Source organism: Pholcus phalangioides, unplaced genomic scaffold (genome assembly GCF_987345545.1).
Source record: "Pholcus phalangioides strain wild (caught in Gottingen) unplaced genomic scaffold, Ppha-v1.0 ptg000003l_1, whole genome shotgun sequence".
Classification (NCBI taxonomy): domain Eukaryota; kingdom Metazoa; phylum Arthropoda; class Arachnida; order Araneae; family Pholcidae; genus Pholcus; species Pholcus phalangioides.
The window spans coordinates 6,942,072-6,965,481 of record NW_028301596.1 but is presented as its reverse complement, the minus strand read 5'-3'; the positions used below and the strand labels follow the sequence as shown (position 1 = coordinate 6,965,481).

Below are 23,410 nucleotides of genomic sequence, written 5' to 3'. Positions count from 1 at the left end.
TTAGAAGTTCCGCAGAGGATTTTGGACGAGGTGCATGTGTGGTTTAGTAGTGATGCCAGTTCAAAGAAAGAATCATAAATCGAACGGACCAGCTCATTCCACGCAGCATAACATGCTATTCTGTCCTATAATTTTCAGTGGTTTTCGAAATCAAATGTAGTCACCCCTCGGTTTATGAACTTAATTTACGTTTACAAACCAAAATATATTCTCTCGTAAAAACCAATGGAAAATGGATTAATCCGTTTTGGGACCCCGAAGATGTCTAGTGTGAATATTTACAACAGTTTCTACGCCTAACCAATGGTTATCATTAAACCAACGCTGTGAAAAAATTACCATAATTTTAAAGAGATGAACTACAAACGGAATGGAAATGATGCAAGTGAAAAATATAATTTCGTAAATATATATCATCTATTATCTCAGTATCAAAGCCCTCAAAATCATCGCTTCTAACACCCTGTCACAAAGTATACTCCAAGTCAAATTAGATGGTTCTCTGTAAGACAATCGCTGCCAAGCTTTGCAAATAAGAACTATGCAATGAAGGATGATAAAATAATGTTTCCAGACGTTATTGACTGTTAGCTCTATATATATATATATGCCAGATATTATAAAACATCTTTGGAAAAGTTATTTTCTTCTCAGAGCTTCATAAAGTTTGAAATGACCTGCTGATCCATGGGCTACTACTACTAACCTATCACACATGCACCTCGTCCATATTCCTCTGTGGAACCTCTAACGAATTGGTACATGCGGGAATGTGTGTGTACGTGTAGTAAAACCTGACGTGAAGTTCGTTTCTGTGTAATGCTTGTTATGTGTCGTTCGTGCTGCCATCTGCCACCAGTTTTTCTAACTGTGATTGAAGTGTAATGATTGAATAATTTATTGTTGTAGGCGTGTTGCTCTCTGTGGCGAGACTTTTTGCAGATCGGCTCGCATTTGCGCCTCGAAATTGGGAACCACAGGAAACCAACTTCAGCCGACCACCACTGCGGTGGGTGGGGTTCGAACCCGGATCCCCGCGATGCGAGTCCGTCATTATGACCACTCGACCACCACAGCGGCTGATCCATGGGCTGGATAAGACGAGCCATATTCGGTGGTGGGAACTTCATTCTGAAGAAATATAGTTCTTCGACCGAATTCTGTCGAAAAAAAAAGTTGCCATCTCACACTTATGGAATACGCATTCTTCTTGATTTATACCATTTTTCGTGTTCGTGAACTGAATTCGCAAACCTAAGGCGTAGGCCAGGATTATACTATAAAAGTTTGATTAAATATCTTTTACAAACTTGAAGAGAAAACAACTAATGAACCGATATGCTTATTGCTTGCAATTTCTCAAGTTTTTTAAAAGAACTTTTGTCAAACTTTTATAGTGCAATCCCGGCCTCACACACAATTACAGTGGGGGAAAAAATGTCTCTCCTCCCACTTCTTACTAATCGTGCAAAGTGTGGAGAAAATATTTTTTTATCCTTTCTTCTCTCCGTCCGGAATTACACTATAAAAGTTTTTTTATAATACTTGAAAATGCAACAATAAGCGTATTGGTAACATTCGAGCGAATGTAAGTTTTGTAAAAGATCTTTCGTCAAACTGTTATAGTGTAATGCCGGCCTTAGAATATGTAATGTTGGATTTTTTTTCTCCCCCTTTTTTTGGCGCTAGAGACTAAATTCCATATTAACATGCTCTGGAAATAAAAGCAAAAATTTAAGGCCTTAGGTTCTCTCCATCAAAAAAAATTGGAAGAAGATCTCAGAATTGATGAAAAAAAATAATTGACAAAATAATTTTAGCGCTAATGCATCTTCAGAAATCAATAAAAACTCGGAATTATTGAAATAACAATTTTAGAACCAAAAAAAATTCAGAATTACTGAGATAAATAAGTCCAGAGTAAAAAAAAACAACAACAGAATCAATGAAGGGGTGGGGGAAATAACTTCAGAACTAATAAAAAGCTAGAATATTGAAGGAAATGGTTTTAGAATTAATGGAAATTCGAAAGAACAAAAAAGAAACGGTTTCGGAACGAATCATGTTTCAGATTCGATGAAAGAAATAATTTTCAGAAACAGTAAAAATTCAAAATTAATGGAAATTTCGCATTAGTTGAAGAAACAATTTCAAAACAAATGAAATTTTCAAATTAACAAAAGAAATAATTTCTGAACTTATAATCATTCTGAAATTGTTCAATTTGCTCCTTAACTTATAATATTTGAAGAATTTATGCAAGAGATAATTTCACATAATTAATGAAAGGGATTATTTTAGAATTAATGGAAGAGATTATTTTAGAATTAATGGAAGAGATTATTTTAGAACTAATGGAAGAGATTATTTTAGAACTAATGGAAGAGATTATTTTAGAACTAATGGAAGAGATTATTTTAGAATTAATGAAAAAAATAATTTCAGAACCAATGAAAATTTGGAATAATGAAGAAAAAGGTTTCAGAATTAGCAAAAATTCAGAATAACTAAAGTAACGATTTCCGAGAAAATAGTTATTCAGAATTGATGAAATAAGTATTTTCAGAACCAATTAAAAATGACTAAATCAAAGATCTAGTTTCTGAGTGATGATAGGAATAATTACACAACTAATTAAGTAAAGTAATTAATTGAAAAAGGAAATTTGCTTGTGCCGGGCTCACCCATTGGACTCTGAATTTTCATCAATTCTGCAATTTTGAATTTCAATTCCGAAACTATTTCTTTCATTTATTCCAAATTTTCATCAATTCCAAAACTGTTTATTTCATTTATTCTGAATTTTCTAGAAGCATCTTAATTCCTATGGAAGCATTTCTTCATTTATTCTGCATTTATACTGTATTTTCACCAAATCTGGAATTACTTCTTGCGTTTATCCCGAATTTCCACGATTTTAATTTTCTGAATTTTCTATCCTCCCCCCTCTCTTACAGAAGGAACAAAAAAAAAAAATCGGGACCAAGAGGGCCCCTGCTATTATTTTCGCACCAGGGGTGGGAGGGGGCGCTTCTGGTAAGGGCTCTTTAGCCCCGCTACCAATTGTGAAAATTCATTCTCCGAAATCTCACATAGAAACAACGGCGCCTGCTGTTAATAAAGCCCGATAGATGGCGCAGTCATGCAGGAAACAGTCCCAACGTTATAGGGAAGGAAAAGGCAGATAAAATAATAATAATAATGACGGGGGGAAAAAAAGAGAGAAAGAAAAAGTATTGGTGTTTGTGCTACTGCCCTTCCCGAAAGCCCTCTTTTAGTAGTAATAAGAACCGCGCTGCTAGATGGCGGACGCAGCAGCAGCCGAGTGCGCGCCTGCCTTCTCACAACATCATATTATTCTTTCCACATTTTATTTTGCTATCACCGCCAGAGGTTCATCATCATTCAGCCGGAGGCGGCAAAAACCTTATAAGAGATAAAAAGAGAATATAATAGTAAATAACTGTGTTTGTTGGTCGACGACGTTTTCTGGTCGCAACGTCAGTGGGTGTTTTGTGCGATGTAAATAAGACAGAAAAAAAAAATTTTTTACGAGGAAAAAAATGGTTTTTCTTTCCAATTTTTCTTTTTTCTACAAGTAGAACTTTTTCTTTTCTTTGAAAAAAAGTAAAAAAAAATATTCTGTTTTTCATTTTTTTCATTTCGGCCGAGCAAAGCGTGAGTTCTGCTACATTTGTTTTGCGTTTCCAGTGGATATAATGTAATGGAATTCTGAAATGTATTTGGGACAGGATGAGTTTTCACCTCGATGGTAAGGAAAAGTAAGCATATTTAAAGCTTGATTTTCAAAGAAATAAGTCGCAGGTATAATTTTTCGCAGTTAAGCGAGGAAATAATTTCCAAACGAAAAATTTCAGACGGACTTGGCGACGCGAAAGAACAGCCTGCTCCGATTTATTGCATCATTATGGATTATGTGACGTGTTGTGAAGTGAACTTGTGTATGGATATATCGTAGATTTGTGCGTACAAAAAACATATCCGCGAACGTTATGGGTTGCACGCCCAGTATCCACGTGAACCAGAGTGGTGTTGTTTACTGTCGAAGTTCGGACGAATCGCCGTCTAATAAGTCGGACGGCGGCGACGGGTCCGAAGGCAACGACGATCTCGGTGGCACCGATGGTAATTTCAGGGCCTCGGACGGCGGAGAACCCCAGCAAATCAACGGCGGGAGGGCTGGAGGCAACGTCAACAATGGATTCGAAGGAGCTTGCGACGAGGATATCGTCAAAGGATCGGCTTTCTTCCAGAGGTATCGCAATGAAAGTGAGGTAAGTTCTTCTTTAGGTACATAATAATCATAGGCGGCGACTATATAGACTTGGAAGTCTGGGGGGGGGGTACGGTCATTGTTGCTGGGGGGCACGATGATGATGATGATGATGATGTCAATTCATATATACATTTATACGTTAGATCAGTCGACTCCACCTTTGACGCTGGGGGGGGGGGTGGCAATGCCCCACGCCCCCCCCCCCGTATATCCGCCTATGATAATAATCTTCCAGTGACGCATTTCCATGTTTTAGTCTTCGCTAATGTTAACCCAGAGTTACTTAACCTTTTCTCGCCCATGGAGCTTATTTTTTTTCTCGTGCGCCCCCCTCCCCCCCACCAACCAGGAGCGAGAGATAATTTCTCCTTATTGAGTAAACTTATAATGAAACTTTTTAATAATTAAGGTCAATTTTCGGACCCCTAGCTAAAGTTTTTTTTATTAGTGCTCTATGCTGGGCCGTTTCAACATCATGCGCCTCAAGCAAAGTGATATTTTGGGGCTTCTAGAATATTCCGAAGTGTCCATTAGTGGGAAGTAACATCTAACAGTTTTGCTTAACTTGCATATTTACATTGTTTAGTTCGAAAATCACAGCACCAGATCGCGTTGTTGAGTTCTACTATAGAAAGTCGGAAGCTTTCGGGCCTTCCGAACTGGAAATACCAATCTACCGGTTTACATAAAAAAATCGTAGCATCACATCTCATTATCACAGGAGGACAACTATCATCATGCCCCCAGGACATGGCCTTTTTGGACATGTCTCGGGTTAGAAAAGGTAGCCCTGCGTACGAATGGCGTTCGTATGAGTAATTCTGCTGGATTCTGTAAGTAGTCACATCGTGTCCCACTTCATTAATATTTCACTTTAAAGCTTCATTTCTTTACACCTGGATTTTCTTTTTCAAAGCTCTCCGTGGCCAGCGTAGTTACCTGCCATATGGATCCCCTTCCATTTGATTTTTACCCGTGGCAACCCCCTTAGAATATTCCAGTACTGAACGGCCCCAGGTTGAGAAACACTGCGTTAACCGACCATAAAGCTTGACTTCTAAACCTTTCCGAACCCGAAGACCAGTAAAATGTCTGGAAACATTTCGATAGACCAGTAAATTGGAGTTAAATATATAGAGCCTGTTTCTCACACAGACAAAAAGAGCACCACAGAAGCCCAGAAATTTTAAAATTTAAGATTATTTTTCAGCATACGGACTTTCTCACCTTGTTGAATTTTGAATGTGAAACTGAATACTCCGATGAAGAACCAAAGCAAGCAAATGCAACAGCATACTTCCGAATTTATGTTAATGGTAATTGTACATAATTGCTATATAATAATTCCCTGAACTGTGACTCAAAGAACACTATATATGAAGCGGACCCGAAAAGATGACTAATTACTATAAGACCACTAATTACTATAATGAATACATATTTTTTCGTAGTAATTAGTGGTCTTTTACCAAACTCGACCGGTAACAATTCTCATATGAAAAGAAGAGCCGCCCTCAGGGTGTGTGTGCGCGTAAAACAAATGCGGTAAATTCACGTCAGGTAAGGGTGAACTTGTTCGAGTCGGCGGGGGGGGGGGGGGAAGGGGGAGTTGGTCCACCCGTTAGGATGCCATTACAAGTGTGTCCTAACCATGGGCATGGATTCAACTAATGCTGACAAAAGCGTCAGGGTTTGGGGGACATCAATATTAAATTTCTCTTGACATATTTTTGCTGTGAAATTGACTAAATAAACTTGATCCGTGCCCTTTTATTTCATCAAACGGGGGAAGGGGGTTCTTAGACTTAATCTTATTGACACAAAGGGGCCATTCAAGTATTACGTAAGCAGATTTGATTTTCAGCCATTTTTGACCCCCCCCCCGTCAGCAAAAGTCAGCAAAACACTGACCTCCCTACCCCCCTTGTCAGCAAAATTTCTCGTCAGCAGCTTAGAATATTTCATGCCTTCAAAAAGGGGTAGTTGATGACGTAAGCAACCTTCAAATCCCCTTCCCCCTTGTCATCAAAAGTCAGCAAATCAGAACCCCCCTCCCCCGATGCTGACGTAATACTTGAATGACCCCCAAAGGTTCTGGGGGAATATAAAATCTTAAGAACCTCTCTGTTATAGAACTACATCTTCGGAACATAATGACGGTATATCGGAAACACGATGTTAAAATATGTATCCACGAAGCCGGGAAATATTTCAGGAATTTCTATTCTAAGGGAAAGTTACTTGAAGGAAACCATTCATATCAGATATTGATCATTTAAAAAAAATAATAAAAAATTCATGGCTATGGAAGTGATAACTTGTCATCCATCTTTGAAGTTGCCTTTTTTCCCAAGTCAAAATGGATGATTTATGACATTTTTTTTTCTGATTCTAGAATCAGATTAGATTACAATATCATTTTCACGTATCAGCAGGGCCGTCTTCGCGCTTGAGCCCTCCCAGACATGTCTCGGGGGGCCCTAATTTAAGGGAGGCCTCATGATACGAGACTTTTTTATAGAGTAAATAAATTGGTGGTAATCCTATCCTTTAAAGCATCATATTCCTCAGGGGTCCATCATGTTAGTTGCGAGTCCATTCTTTTTATTACGGTGTGTCGACATTCATATTCACAAAAGTTATCAGACCTGACAAGCAGAGCCGCCCTCAGGGAGCTTACGACAGGTGCGGCCGCAGTGGGCATCGTACTTACGGTAAAAGAAATGAAAAGAACATATATCAAATTCATTTTTTGTAGTAAATAAGATGAAGTTGGTTTTTCCTGCGGTTTTACAACTTCGATGAACGAATACGAACTGGTCCCTCATTTGAAAGTCTCTCCTCAGAGAGCAGGCACACCTATAACACGGTACTTACATGACATGAACAATGTCTAGCATTTACCATCTTCACTTCAAATTATGGGAGACAGATGGAAGCACCAGCAAGTACACGAAACAAGCACAACTCCGACAACGTAAGCAACGCTTTCACGAAAAACACAAACACGTTCCTGCATGTACCGATTCGTTAGAAATTCCGTAAAACAGTGTGTATGAGGAACATGTACTGTGTGTTAAGTAGCAGTAATAAACAAGGTGCCTGAGCCTTAACTATGGAATTCTGGAATTGTTTCTTCTCTTCAGAAGTTGTGAATTTTTTTTTTTCACTACTTATCATTGGTAATTTTTGTCGCATCCCAGTCATTTCCTGCACACGAGGGTCATTTAGACCGGGACCTACAATTTATTGCCGATTCTGAAAGGTACCCTCTTTTTGTATCCACCGAGAGGTTGGTGCACTAACCCCTCGTGTGGGATTCCCTCCGGTAGCAATTTTTTTTTTTTTTTTTTTGAGGTCATGTCGCCGTTTCTTATGTACCGCGGCGAGTTATCTCTCTTTCTTTTAGGTTGGTCTCTGATTTCGATTTTCACACTGTTAATTTGTTTCCTTTGTAATTTCTCTTGAATGGTGCTGGTTTGGGAGGGAAGCTGATATTCCTCGATAAGAAAAATGCTCTTCACACTGGAGACAACAAATTTCGGTCTCGTCTTCCAAAGCTTCCATGAAATTCGATTTGAAACTAAAATCATCATTAGTTTTCGTTGAATCGACTTGTATTTCCCCCATGCCGAAAATGTTTACCAAATTATTGATTCAATCAAATATTTTAAGATATGGTCACTTATCTGAAATGTTAGGTATGGGAACATAATTCAAGACATCGAATCGGTTTGGTCAAATAAATCAAGTTAAATTATAAACTTTTAACAAAAAATGTTCATCGAATTTTTTAATCGGATTGATCGAGTCGATTAACTCAACTAAAATTTTAAACTGCGATTAAAAATCGATCGATTAAACGACCCGATTAATCTCGGGCCAGCTCTATTCATTAATTCTAAATTTCCATTAGTTCTCAGATAATTTCTTTCGTTAGGTCCTAAAATTTTTATTAGTTTTGAAATTATTCCTTCCATAGATTTAAAATTTTCTTCAGTTCTGAATTAATTTTCGCTTACATTTCATTGCGTTTATATTTTTTTGGGCGGATATTTTTCTAGCATTCTTGTACATCTATGATAATGTATGAATCTTTGGATGCCCGTTATTCCCCCCTCCCCCCACAAAATATTACAAAATCGGAGCCCCGAAGATCAAGATACCTTTGACTCCGCTAACATTTTTGCACAGGGCTGCGTAATTGCACAAAGCTTACATTCTTAGTTCTACGAGAGGAATTGGCATGCAGTGATTGGTTTGTAGGAGTAAAGAACATCGCAAAACGTCACGAGGGGATTCAAACCTGCGGCCTAAAAAACTACCTCCCTTCCATTGGCGACCTAAAAAATCGGCCCCTTTCAGATGGCGAATTCTGTCCTCGTAGTTCACAGATCCCGCCCTGCCCCCCCCCCCCCACTATACCGCAGCAGATCAGATAGAAGGCCTCTGGACTGTTTACCATAAACGTCATTCAGACTGCCTAGCAAGTTTGCCACATTTTGAAACACAGCATCCTATTTCGTTTCTTTTTGCTTTGGCGTAGAATCTTCCTGATTGGCTCACAAATACCGCATAGTGATTGGATGCGGGGCATAGAAATCGCCAATTCTGAGACCGATCATTTCTTTTCCTCACAGCGATGATATAGGCACGAGCAGGGAATTTTTCCCCCCTGAATATTCTGAGGGAAAATGGACTACTTACTGACGTCAAAAGCAGACTGCGGAGGCCTTCTATCTCTACAGGAGGTACTGAGCAGATACGAATAGCGAATGCAATTAAATAGATTAAAACACACACGCACTCTGTCTCTCTCTCTCTTGAAATGAAATATCGGCAAGTGCTTTTCTACAAGTGACGTATTGGGTGATTGCGACCAATCACGAGCTATTACCTCTATTATACCTGGTACACATCTAAGGATGTACACTTTGTTTATACGCCACCTGGTGCCAAGTGTGGTAAGGCAGGTCCTACTGCTGATAAGTCTATACTACTAATGACGACGATAATAATAATAATTATTATTATTGAAGTCGTACCAGTAAATACTCATTCAGAGAATGATCGTAAAATTCATTTGACATCTCGAATAACGGCACAATAATTATCCATTCAGTGGTCGCAGGAAATACGAGTGACGTGTAACAAGGGGGGAGGGGTGGCGTGGATTTTCTAATTAATAAACTTTGTTAAGAGAAAATTGATGCAAGTATAGAAATGAGTGCTTTTCATTATCAAAACACCTTAGTGTGAAAAATCAATACGCCCCATGAGGAGAATTGATTTTTTTCTCTCTCTCATACTCCTTGATGATCAGCAGTCATTATCATTAGAGTAAATGAGGTGCTCGGAGGTGAGGGAGTATGAAAAAAAAATATATATATTTATATATATGGTGGAAGTTTAGGGTCGAATGATAATAATAATAATAATCCATTTATGATATACACACACACCCGACAAGCCTTTTCTTATAATGGGTTGGGTATTTTTGAGGCTCACTTTTGCTATTGAGTAAGGCTTGGTAATGAGCTTTCTCTTTTCTACTTTTTTTTTTTGTCATGAAGCCTAAATGAATCAAGTTCCATGAACAGCTAAATTTAGTTCTAGGAATTTAGGTTATCACTTATCGCGGCAATACTGAGGAATATGGGGGAATAGCTTTCGTTTATGGACGGTGGGCCATCATCAAAAGAAGAGCACCCTTACGTCAACTCTATGGACATAACCAATGCATGAAATCAGGATAATTTCAATCCTTCAATAGAATTTTGTACGAGGTGTTTACTCTTGGAACGTTGATCAAGTGCTCCCTAGCACGAAATCGGACTCGAGCACTCGGGGTACTTCCAGGAGCACCGTGGTGCTCGCGAGTAACGGGTTGAAGATGCCTGCTTTTTAGATGCGTGGGAGTTACTTTTTTTTTTTTCGAGTAGTGAGTACCATCTATGCCAGGCATCTCCTAGCTGTTACCTGTGAGCGCTGAAGTACACAATAGTACTCAATGCTTATATTCCCTGTTTTGTATATATGTCTAAATTATTCAGATGTTAGTATCATTATGCCGCTTGGATTTTAGCATATGTTAGAGCAAGAATGCACAACTTTCGGAAGAGTGCGGGCCACTTCATTGGTTTGGAAAAATGTCGCGAGCCACTTCATTGGTTTGGAAAAATGTCGCGAGCCACTCAAGTCATCTGAAATAGCACAGAAGGTCACGTCGCTTACGTGATTTGGAAATGCTCAGTGGGCCGCTTAAATGCTCTGAAGCTGTGTCGCAGGCCACCTATGAGATGCAAATATGTTGCGGGTCATTCAAGTGATCTCTAAATGTGCGCGGGTCAATTAAGGTAGATGTATCGCCTGTTGCTTGAGTGATTTGTAAATGTGTCGCCAACTGCTCGAGTGATCTGGAACTGTGCTGCAGGTAATTTGAGTGGGTGTGGAACTGCATCACTGACCACTTGAAAGCTCTGTAACAGGTTATTAAAGTGATCTGTAAATATGCTGTGGGCCACTTCAGTGATGCGGTGCTGCACTGTGGGTCAATTAAGCCATTTGTAAATGCGCAGCCTATTCCAATTTTACAAAATTAGGTTCGAGGTCGCTGCCTACATTAGATTGAATCGAGGGCCATGGGTTCAGCATGCATGTGTTAGAGTAACTGTGAGGGCACAGTAAAATCTGGTTTTTCCGCATGGACAGAGGCACCGAATCTTCGGCTCAATCTCACCAAAAATAAATTGGCTTCTTTTTACGTTTTAGTTTCTTTCCTCCATTTTATATGGTATTGCTACTTTCTCATCTTCTGGAAATTTTGAAGGTGCAAGGTCATTGCATACCCAAGAAGTTGTGCAGGTATGTGAGAGACTTAAAGTCACTTGGAGTCTTTAAGTTAAGAGACACGGGCGTATTATATAGGCGTGGAGGGGGGGGGGTCCAAGCGGCTTGTAGTACAGGGAGCGAATTCTAGGAATGGGTGTTCAAGAAAGTCAGACTAGAATGGGGGGAAGTACGGCAAAATTCGTGCAGCCCACAGGCGGCAAAACCATAAATTTGACTCCGTCTGTGCACATGCGTAATACCTTTATATATGTTTCCCGTTGATCTCGAGGCACGCGCGGATCCGGAAGTGGGCGATGGAGCGATCGCCCCTCCCAAGAGCCAAAAATGGGGAAATAATTTTTCTTACGACGATGATGATGTCAGCCTCCGCTCCATTTGGAGCTGGAGATATCTGTCTCGGTTTTATACACAGCTGAAGCTATCTGCCTCGGTTTTATACACAGCTTAATATGTCTGCCTCTGCTTCATTCGAAGCTAAAGATGTCTGCCTCTGCTTCATTCGAAGCTAAAGATGTCTGCCTCTGCTTCATTCGAAGCTAAAGATGTCTGCCTCTGCTTCATTCGAAGCTAAAGATGTCTGCCTCTGCTTCATTCGAAGCTAAAGATGTCTGCCTCTGCTTCATTCGAAGCTAAAGATGTCTGCCTCTGCTTCATTCGAAGCTAAAGATGTCTGCCTCTGCTTCATTCGAAACTAAATTTGCATTGCAGCTGGAGATATCTGCCTCGGCTTTATTCACAGCAGGAGATTTCTGCTTCGGCTACATTCGGAGATGAAGAGAAGTGCCTTCACTCCATTCGCATCTGGAGATATCTGCCTCCACTTCATTCGCATCTGGAAATATCTGCCTCCACTTCATTCTAGGATGGAGATGTTTACCACTACTCCATTCATTGCTGACATCTTCAGCAGTCCGCCTCTGATTCATTTATAGCTGGAGATAACGACTCGGCTTTATTCACCACTGATGGTGTCTGCCTTGGCTCTATTCTTAGCTAAAAAATATTTGCCAAGGCTTTATTCGCTGCTGAAGGTGTTTGCCTTGGATCAAGCGTGGATCCGGGGGGGGGGGGGGGAGCGATGGGGCAATCACTCCTCCAGAAAGCCAAAAATAAGGGGGAAAACTTATCTGTCCCGTAAAATACGGGACGATTCAACAAACCTGACCAATAAATCACCCCTCCCAACACATCCGCGCCTGTCTCAAGGAGAATACAAATGCTCGTAAAAAAAATGGTTTTGATAACACGTCTGTTATAATATAAAGCGCTTGTGTGACTTCCTATTCTATCTCAAGAAACTTCCCTTCTTTGCTGCAGCGACTTCCTTCCTTCCTGATGGGCGAGGAAAACAGAAAACAAATGAAAACTTTCTTCTTTTCTTTACTCTCTATGATTTAAATTTCTATAATTATTCCATTCTAAGCGACTACTAATAATTACACAGTCGACACCGCTTATTGGAATCACGGATAACGTTGTCGTTCTGATGGCGTTTTGACTTCTACGAAGAACGGAGCGGACCAATATCGTAACACGGGAAAAAAATTCGTTTACAGTTATCAGGACTTTGGATAATGTTATCTTTTTTTTTTCTCGTCGAAGGTTCTTTTGTGGAGATTCTGAAGTTTTAAGGTTTAATCAAAATCAGTTTTCTTCTCTTGTAAGTTATCGTTATCAGGCTGCAAGACTATGTAGGAGGCTCAAAGGGTTTTATGAAACGTGTTGTACATTAAAAAAAAGTATCGTAATATTCGTAATATACATTAGACAGTTCCATTCTAACGCCTCACAATGGCTCAAAAACAAAAATGCAGAATTTAAGCTCAAAGAGGAAAAAAGTCCCGGATTAAAAGAAAAACTGGAACGGCTTTTCTTTAATATTTGCAATCAATTATACATGGGAAAGGGAAATACTGTCCCGTTTGACCAAGCGGGATGTATAGTCACCATATTTGTAAACGGGGCTTTTATCGGATATAGCTATCATTCGGTTATTATTGCCAGAAACCCAGAGTCCTGATGCGATCACATTAAGCGGAGCGGACTATTCTAGCAGGGGGGTGGTTCAAGCTTACCTGCCGCTCTAAAGACGATCGTTGAGAGTGACTGACAAGGCTCTAGCCTAGATGACCCTGGGATAAACCTGATTTTTTTTTTTAAACAAAGCCGCACGAAATTGTTGACTGCTTCAAATAAGCATGACCATACGTCCAGCTGTCAAAGAAACTGTCCCGCATTTTGGTTTAGGATTAGTTTACCGCTTTTAATTAACGTCAGATAATTTGATACTCATTACTCATCTTATTGATGAGCCATCATTACCATGGGCTCCCGTAACCTGCAGCAGATCCCCTAGGCTGGGCCAATGGTCCCAGTATCAGCCTAGAAGTCGTTAGGGGGGGGGGGGCAGGATTATTACTTACACTTATCCCGTAAAAAGGAATTATTCGTTTTTGGTGCTCCATAGTCGGGCAAGTAAGAAGCCGAATTCTTCCTTTGCCTTTATTTGACAGTTCCAGAAAAAATTACTGGGGTGGGGGGTGGGGCACCAAAATACACACTTGCCGCCCTTACGACAGAATAAATTTTTATTTCTGGTATTACGGGTTCGGGTCCAGTCTGCTCCCCAAAGTGTGGCTCAAAAGCGTCATGGCATATGAGTTTTTACAATCGGAAATTTCAAAAAAAATTTGGTGTCTAGCTAGACTAAGTTGCCGCCCCTCACAACCTGCCGTCCGAGTGCACCACATCCCTTTGCACCCTCGCTTAAGCCGCCCCTGTGCACTAGAACAAAATTTCTCGTAGATTGGAAGTCGGAGATTTAGGATTAGTTCACCGCTTTTAATTAACGTCAGATAATTTGATCCTCATTACAAATCTTATTGATGAACCATCATTATCATGGGCCCCCGTAACCTGCAGCAGAGCCCCATTTTTAATTCACTTATGAGGTTAATTTTCCATTTTAAGATGGTGCTCCACGTCCATTTTTTAAACTTCTGTCCGTATCTTTCTTTTTTTTCTTAATTTCTGCCCTCCTCTCTTCTCTGCATTTCTGTCCTCTTCTCTTGTCCTCTTGTCTTTTATGAATTTTTGCCCTCCTCTCTTTTCTCAATTTCTACTCTCTTATATTTTCTGAATTTTTTTTGCCATCTACCTTGTCCGTTTTGTAATTTCTGCCCCTTTCTACTTCTTTTCTGAATTTCTGAACTCTTCTATTTTCTGATTTTTTTGCTCTCGTTCTCGCCATTTTTGTTTTTAATTCACTATGCCTTCCCCCTCTTTTCAGACTTTCTGCCCTCTTTTCTTTTTTTAAATTTTCAACATCTTCCTAACCCCCACTTTTTAATTTCAGCCCCTCTCGCTCTTCTTTTCCGAATTTCTGCCCTCTTATCTTCTTTGAATTTCTATACTCTCTTGTCTTTCTTTAAATTTCTGCCCTTATCTCTTTCCTGAGTTTTTGTGTTCTTCCTAGATATTTTTTTTAATTTCAGTCCGCTTCCGCTCATTTCTGAATTTTCTGAATTTTTGCACCTTTTACTGCACCCTAAGTGGGAATTAGAAATCACTAAACCCCTCTCCAAAATGCCATATCTTTTTCATAAGAAGTAGATTTTCTTCCGATTTTCGGCAGGTGCAAACTAAGGGGTATAGAGAAAAAATTTCCATTGAGAAATCATTTTTACAAAATGTCTGGGCTTGTCAATGCTAAAATAAGAGGCTTTTATTCAGGCGTCGTCGTGATATCTCGTCATTGCCGCTAAAAAGTATTTCTACTTCCTTATTTGTGTTTTTCTTCCGGTTTCCCTGTTACTTCTCTGGATAAGACTCCATAAAACGAACATTATTAAAAATCACGCTAAGGCTTACTTTCGCAGAGAACACAGTATACATTTCAAGAAACAAAAACTCATCAAAAACCGTAACCGTAAATCCTTCACTTAGTTATCCGAGAGAGAGAGAGGGGGGGGGGAGATGTCGACAGCACCAGCTGTGCAATGAGGCCAAGTTGCACGTTGTTGTAATGTGTTAATGTTCCCAAGGGCGACCTTCGTAGATTAAGGTCGCAAACTTTTCTCGACCGTAATAGATCACCAACCGCTAATTATCATCACACCATCCTCCTTTCACTCTCTCTCTCTCTCGCCTTCAGTTTTGAGATCTTCTTGAGAAAGGTCGTACGATTTAAGTACATGCGCATAATTGTTTCATTATTATTATTTTTCAGTGGGGGCGGTGGCGTTTCCTTTTTGAGGAAAAATGTCTTTGAGATGTTGTTTGTTACTTAAAACCCCGGCGTTGAAGTAAGGAATCAAATTAAAGTTTTAAACAACGTCTTATCTTATTCCGTTGCTGTGATTCCACGATGGAAGTCCCAGACGGATCCGGTCTAATTGCCATTAGAAGAGTGGAATTTGATTCCTTCTCAATTAGCTTAGAAGCATTTTAAGGTTGAGAATTAGTGCGTTGTGAGGGCGGACGAGAATTTATCACGTCTCATTTATAAAGGGATTTCATATGCATTAAATTTGATCTGATTGTTTACCTATAATTTACTAAATTTGTTTACGAAATTGATACGGGTATAGTGTAGGGCTTATTTTTTAAAAGCTCAAATATTTTACGTCCAAATTGATAAATTTTCTTTTTTTCAAAAAGCATCGAATGCTTCTCAGATGGAAAATTTATCGACAACAATTCACCATCACTTAATTTACCGGTAGGAAAAATTTGCCGCTGGAGATTCACTGATGGAGAAGTCGTCGCTGGGAAAATTCACCACAAACAATTAACGGATAACACAGTTTGTCACCAGTGAGTGATTGAGCAAGTGAGTTAAAGAGTGATGGCCGTATTCACCGACAGAGTTTAAACTACAATCGCAGGTTAAAGGATTAGCGATCGACACCACGGATTGGTTAAAACCCTCAATTTAACCAGTCCGTTTTGATCTTCAATCCTTTCACCTGCAGTTTGAACTGTGTTGGTGAATACGGCCGTGAGTGACACAGAATAGTTGGCGAAAAGGGTAGTTAATGAGTTAGTGAATGTATGAATGATCAAGTGAATAAGCGATTGAATGAGCGACCGGATGAGGGATCAAGTGGTTGTGGATGAATGACCGCGCAAGTGAGTAACCGTATTTGTGATTGGGTAACCAACTGAGTGAGCAATTGAATGAGTGACTGCATGAGTGACGAAGTGAGTGGGTATGTGAGGGATTGAGTGACCGCATGAGTGAACTGGTGATTGGGTGAGTGACTGATCGAGCAAACCAGTGACCGAGTGAGGGAATCGATAGTCAGTGACCACATGAAGGACCAAGTGAAAGGGTTAGTGGCGGAGTGAGTGAATAACCGCATGGGTGACTGAGTGAGTGAATAACCGCATGGGTGACTGAGTGAGTGGATGAGTGACAGTATGAATGACCGAGTGTGAGTGAACTATTGAGTGATTGACCATATGAGGCACTCATTCAATCGTGTCGCTTGCTTGCTCATTTGCCCACTCATCAACTGCCTAACTCAATTGAGAAATCACACTCACTTGCTCCCTGGCCCACTTACCAGCTCTTTCACTCACTAACCACAGTTTAACTAACCCGTTTTAACGAATACCGTTATAGCAAAAATCTCGTGTTTTAACGAGCACGTTTCTAATTCCCCAGATAAGTTTACATAGGAACAATGCAAAAACTAGGAATTCTTTTATAACGAAATTTCGTTATAACGAAGTGATTTCTCCGGTCTCTTGGAGTTCGTTATAACGGGATTCGACTGTATGTTAATTTGTCGATGAGTTGTTTGTCGGTGAATTGTTGGCGATGAATTATCCGCACACAGTCTAATATTTGGTAAAAAAATAGATGGTTAGAAAATTACGAACAAAATTCGAATTTACGTCGGGAAACATGGAAATTTTATGGATTTAAAAACTGTGACGGAGAATATGGAAATTAATTTTGTAAGAAATAAATTCTTACTTTTTTATCTCTCTTTTATCGCAATAGAAATGTCCGTGAAATTTGAGGAGAACGGATCGAGTAATAACGGGATATTTATATTTTATGGTAATCGCGTCGAAATGAAAATTTCTGCGCGAAATGATTTCTATAATGCATACGAAAAAGTAATGGAATCACTCATTATTTATTCAACACCATAAATAATCTCGTCATTCGATGCATTCATGGCTGTTTTAGTATTCGGATGTCGAAAAGTAGTTGATTTTACAAATTGCAGTTGTCAGAATAGTCTAAGATTTAGCTGTAACCGTAGTGAATGCACACTACAGTCGAATCCCGTTCCAACGAATACCGTTATAGCGAAAATCTCGTGTTTTAACGAACACGTTTCTAATTCCCCCAGATAAGTTTACATAGGAACAATGCAAAAACTTGGAATTCTTTTATAACGAAATTTCGTGATAGCGAAGTGGTTTCTCCGGTCTCTTGGAGTTCGTTATAACGGGATTCGACTGCATATAGATCATCGTATAGATAGATATAAGTAGAGCCTGAGATAGTAGGCTCAGTAGGGGCTGAGATATAGAGTTTTTGAAAAAATTGGGGTAGGCTGTGCTATAGACACGGCCACAAGTTTTGACGTGAATATGTTGTTTGTGCCTACCTTTGCGCGGCAAATGCTGACATAATGAAATTAGTATCATCGAATTTGTCAACAGATGACTCCGTTGTCTTCTAATTGCGTGGCGAACCTCTCGTGGTATAGCGTAAAACAATTTCGTTACGAAAGCGGGCTCCGAGCCTGGTGCTCAGAGCAGAGTAGTACCACTGGATTTGTTTCAGAAATGCCTATTAGATGATATTGAAACCAAAGCGGTGTCATTGGAGACTTAAGATCTTTTTATTTCTTGTGATCCTTTTTTACCTTGGATCTTGTCAGAATTATGCTTGAGCTGCCATCTGTGTTCCATATTTTGAAGTGAAAATAACAAATATCTGAATTTTCATGTTATGTAAGTATGTATGCATGAACACACCCCTGTACCCATCCATTAAGGGTATCCTGGTAACTTTCGCAAACCAGACGCCGCCATCCTACTCAGTATAGATCTGACTGGGTGAGACGGAAATAATTCCCGAATCCAGAATCAGCGGAGCGAGGTTCGAGGGGTGGTGCGCAGCACCTCCTAGAGATAAAAATGCCTCCGCGCTCTGCTTGTGACGTCAGTAAGTAGTCAACTTTCCCTCAGAATATTCAGGGGAAAAAAATTCCTTACTCGTGCCAGCATCATCATTGTGAGGAAAAGAAATGATCGGGCTCAGAATTGGCGATTTCTATGCCCTACATCCAATCACCATGCGGTATTTGTGAGCCAATCAGGAATATTGGACGCCAAAATAAGAAGAAATGAAATAGAATGCTGTGTTTCAAAATGTGGAAAACTTGCTAGGTAGTCTGACTGACGTTTATGGCAAACACTGCAGAGGCCTTCTATCTCCAGGAGGTGCTTGGTGGTGCCAACCAGCAACTCCTAGAGATAGAAGGCACGGATTGCCATAAACGTCATTCATATAGTCATTCAAACGTCACTATATGTATTTGTATATGTTTAACATTCCAATATGTACCAATTCGTTAGAAGTTCCGCAGAGGAATATGGACGAGGTTCATGTCTGGTTCAGTAGAGTAGTAGAGGAGTCGCTATGGAGGAACACCTTTCAAGTCATGCTTAACTTTTACATTTAATATGATGTCCAATATCGCTGTTTTTTTAAAAGGGAAAACTTTTCGAAACGAATTCCGAAATTATCAAGATTCCCTCAGAAAAACATCTGACTTTTGAGGATAGTTGAACGGGTAATCAATGATCATGCATTCCATTAAAACAATACTCCCTTTATAAAAAGAACTATTATGATGTTGGTATGAGACGGTCAGTACTTAGTCCTGGCTTTAAGCCAATGGTAAACCTGAGAGGAATCTTGGCCCGGGATACATATGCAAATGGGTGACGTTTCCCAAGTGTGACAGAACCTAAAGGTCAAATCACAAACAAAGTTGGCTTGAAATCGACCCAAGAACATGTACATCAGTTAGATACATGCTCGATAGGACTTTGGAAACTATTTGTAAGATTGTGAAAGAAAAAGAAAGAAAAATATTCAACCGCACAGCCCGTCGTAAAACATTTCTATACATTAAGGCTGGGATTGGATTACATTATAAAAGTTTGGTAAAAGTACTTTTATAAAAGTTGAAATACGCAACCAATTAGAGCATTGGTAACAAAATTCTAGCAAATGCAATCGATCACCTTATTGGTTGTATTTTTCTAGTTTTATAAATGAACTTTTATGAAACTTTTATAGTGTAGTCCCAGCCTAAGGCCTGGATTACACTATAAAAGTTTGCTTATCGGTGGCATTCGCTCGAATGTAATCGATAAACTTATTAGTTGCATTTTTTAAGTTTTATCAAAGCGCTTTTACAAACTTTTACAGTGTAATACCAGCCTAAGGCCGAGATTACACTATAAAAGTTTTCTAGAAGTGATTTTATAAAACTTGAAAAATCCACCTATGAGATCATCGGTTGCATTTGCTCGAATGTAACCGATACACTTATTGGTTGAATTTTTCAAGTTTTATAAAAGAGCTTTTATGAAACTTTTATAGTGTAATACCGGCCAGAAAAATTTTTTTGAAGTAATTTCCATGCAAATTTTTGTAAGAAACGATCATTTTTCGAAATTAAAAAATCTAATAAACATCCGAGAATTTTTAAAAAAAAAATTTTTCAAAGAAATTTAGTTTTTCTATGATGTTGTTGGAAATTAAACTTTCATAAATTTTATCTCGATCTTTCATAGGAATTTTCTTCTTTTGTCCCGACCTTAAAAACAGGAAATATACTTTCCCATAATTCTAAAGAGGGCACCCCGCTTCTCTAGGAAATCGTATATTTCCAATTTAATTGTATACTTGATTTCAATTTGTTTATTTCAATTCTCTGTACCACTGTGCTTCCAGGATGTCACAAAAATTCGTAAATTTTTTAAAAGTTCAAACAAAAAAAAATATGAAATATGCAAATCAAAGTTCTATAAAATGCAGGCCGCGGGGTGTATGATTAACAATCCATTTGAATACAAATGCCACAACAGACAAAATGCCCAATGAAGTGGCTGAAAAAAATGGCCGTCGAATACACATATAAACTGCATCGAAAATACAGCAACCCAATAAAAGTAATAAAGAACCAATTATGATAAAACAGAAATATATACTGCCGATTTTCAAAATTATGCTTGCCTTATTTCTGAATTTTTCTGGCACTCGCATAAGGTTTTCATTGTGATGTTGACATTGGTGGACAAAGCACCAAAGCAAAGCTGTTTTACTTCAGCACGAATCGTCACCTCAAGCTTTTACGAACATTTCGGACACAGAAGAGGATGAAAAAAGGTTCAGGTCCAATTACTACTTTTCTGGACTGGCACACCCTCTATCGACAAAAATTTTGACTAATTTTTTTTCCGTGGCAAAAAAAACTCCCCTTCGTGAGAATAACTTTTTCGCACAAACTGCATTCAACTATAAAAATTTCTTAAACATTTTTATGAATTTTCAATTTATTTACGAATTTATGGGACACGAATTTATGGTATTTATATTAATAAATGAATTAGCAGTATTTGGCCTTCCAGTATCCTTATATCGCAATTTGAACTCGTTCCCAGAATTAATCAGTGGCGGCGCACCAACCGTACGATAGTGTTTACCATGCGTAAATAATCCGGCTGTGAATGTGTCTGGTTGAAAGTTTACTCTCCGGTAGAAAAATAAAATAAGGAACTGTGCAAACAACGATGTTTTACAAATAGAAACACAAACTTCTTTGAACATATGGCGCCTTCCTTGTCTCCCTTCCAATTTGGTGATGATATTCATTCCAGATTGTTTTTGTTTTGGATCTTAAAAACTTGTATGATTGGACACGAGCAAGTTGCGTATTTATCTGAAGGTTGCCAGCTGAGCACTTAAAAATCAACATAAAACGCTGGAAATGTTCGAAAAAAAGAGTTCGATCATTCTGACTTGATTGGACAGTCGCTGATATTCATCCTGTCGAGTCATATAGTTGGAGTTATATGGACTCACTATTCTCTATAAGAGACACCAACATCCCCCCCCCCCCACCCATCGAAGTTTAAAATATTTTTTCTCAACATCAAACGTTCCCATTGTCACTTGGGGTGATTGCCAGTTTGTCAGTCGGGCACCCATCATCGCGAAATAATGTGATTCGTTTTGTGACGTGAAGACATCGCGCGCACACACACACACAATGGTCTAATACAGTGTTTCTTAACCTTTTTCAGCTCATGGCCCCCGACGGATCACATTTTTTTCTCGTGGCCCCCCTGTCCTATCCAGGGCCCCCCTACCCTCATCCAAGAGTGAGATACTTTCTATTTTTTTTATTATGAATGAAATTTTAATAAATCAGGCCAATCTCTGGAATCCTGGCTAGGCACGGATTCAAATGATGGATTATCATCTCTCCCATCAGTCAAATTATATGGTAAAAATGAGTCTGTGTAAAATACGGGACGATCCAACAAACATGCACAATAAATTGACCCTCCCAACACATCAACCGTTGCTCTGGTGGCCCTCCATACTATGCTGGTACTAGATTTGGTACTATGATTTTCCCATGTAAGCTGTTCTTACGTATGAAAATCATATAGTACCAGATCCCATATAGTGCAGTCTCTCTCCCTCCATTATAGACATGAAGACCCTGGTCATGCCCAAATAGACCCAAGGGTTAAGATGCCCCTGGTTCTATGGACGGATCTGATGAATTCTGAAAGTAGTAACATTTTTCAACCATGTTTCACTTTTAAAGCTTTTCTCTTCACAGCTCTCTATGACTCCCTTCACCACCTGTCGTGGATCACCTTTCTACTGATTTTCTCCCGTGGCCCCCCTAGAATATCCCAGGACCGCAAGGGGGGCCATATGGCCCCAGGTTGAGAACCACTGGTCTAATAGAAAATATCATTAAAAATAGTATTTAACCATAGATTTTTTTTTTTCACAGTATTTACGTATATTTTCTCGATTGCACGTGCTATCCTTTACTGGCAAAAAGTTTTCATATCTTAGAAACTTAATTTTTTCCAAAAATTCAAAAAAATATTCATTAAAAACAGCTTGAGGGCAGGATAACATAACATGGCACTGAGAAGCTGTCTTTTATTTAGTGCAGTTTGAGTACATAACAGTCAGTTTACTCAAAACTTTAGCGAACGAGGGTGTTGACCAAAATGATCTGCTAGGCTCATTGCGCCTTGTTACGCAACATTTTGAAATTTAAGTAATTTAACCCTCTATAGAGTGCACGGGTCGGGTCTGAGACGAGAGACGGGATGCACATGTATTTACTCTCATTTACCGACAGCCAGACATAACCGCTGACCGCCCAGAGAGACCATCTTTAAAGATGGTTTGCGTTCTTTCCAAAAGGGATGGACGGTCTCGGAGAGCGAATTATTATTCGCTCTATAATAAATAATTATAATACCATACTATACTATCTTTATAACTAATAATTATTAATTATTTACCGACAGGAGACAAGAATAATTTTCTTGAGGTTTTTTGCTAATTTCGCATTCGATCTGACAGTCACAGCGCGGCCATTTTTTTTTTTCACTTCACCACGCGCATTAAAATTTCTTCGACTGGTTTATTTAAAAAATACATGTTTTTTTTGCAGAAACTTTAGCGTGTTTTTTCTTCCATCGACACTCCTAATAATAATGATGTTCACCAATTGGCAGTTCTGTAAATGAGCTTAATTATGTTTAGAGAGATTAACGACTTTTTTCTCAGCCCAAGATATAAAGGAAACATTTTATTTTCTGGATATTACGCTGAGGTGAACTCGGAAAGGAAAGTCATCTTGTCTCCACCGGGACTCGAACCCAGGCCCTCTTGCATACCGGGCAAGCATGCTACCACCTACACCACTGGAGACATGACCCTGCCTTCCTTATTTCACGCACTGCGGCGTGAGGCACTGAAGTAGAGGCGGTAGTAGCCTCTCTTAACTTCAGGAATTGGCCCCCAGGTAGGACGGTTAGAGAGATTAGTTATGTTTTTTGAATGTGTGTGCCCAGATCATCAAGCACATTGCACCCGACGGAGGGTTAAGGAATTTCGATAAAATATCTGAAGCCATAGCCTCAGAGAAAAATTGACCTGAAAAAAATATTGCAATTTTA

The 23,410-nt window shown here is 39.3% G+C and overlaps 1 protein-coding gene and 1 non-coding gene across 3 annotated transcripts in view; one reads left to right on the top strand and one right to left on the bottom strand.

Moving 5' to 3' along the window:
• Positions 1 to 3,272: 3,272 nt before the first annotated feature.
• The window catches only part of LOC149087974 (high affinity cAMP-specific and IBMX-insensitive 3',5'-cyclic phosphodiesterase 8B-like), a 293,484-nt gene continuing 273,346 nt past the window's right edge, over positions 3,273 to 23,410 (top strand). For both annotated transcript variants that reach the window (XM_089243270.1, XM_089243262.1), the window contains exon 1: positions 3,273 to 4,295. In XM_089243270.1, the coding sequence (XP_089099396.1) occupies positions 4,014 to 4,295 (282 nt within the window). In that variant the 5' untranslated portion in view covers positions 3,273 to 4,013. The remainder of the gene's footprint in view (positions 4,296 to 23,410) is intronic.
• On the bottom strand, positions 23,090 to 23,163 carry TRNAT-GGU (transfer RNA threonine (anticodon GGU)). The gene has a single exon. It is a non-coding gene; the product is annotated as a tRNA-Thr (tRNA).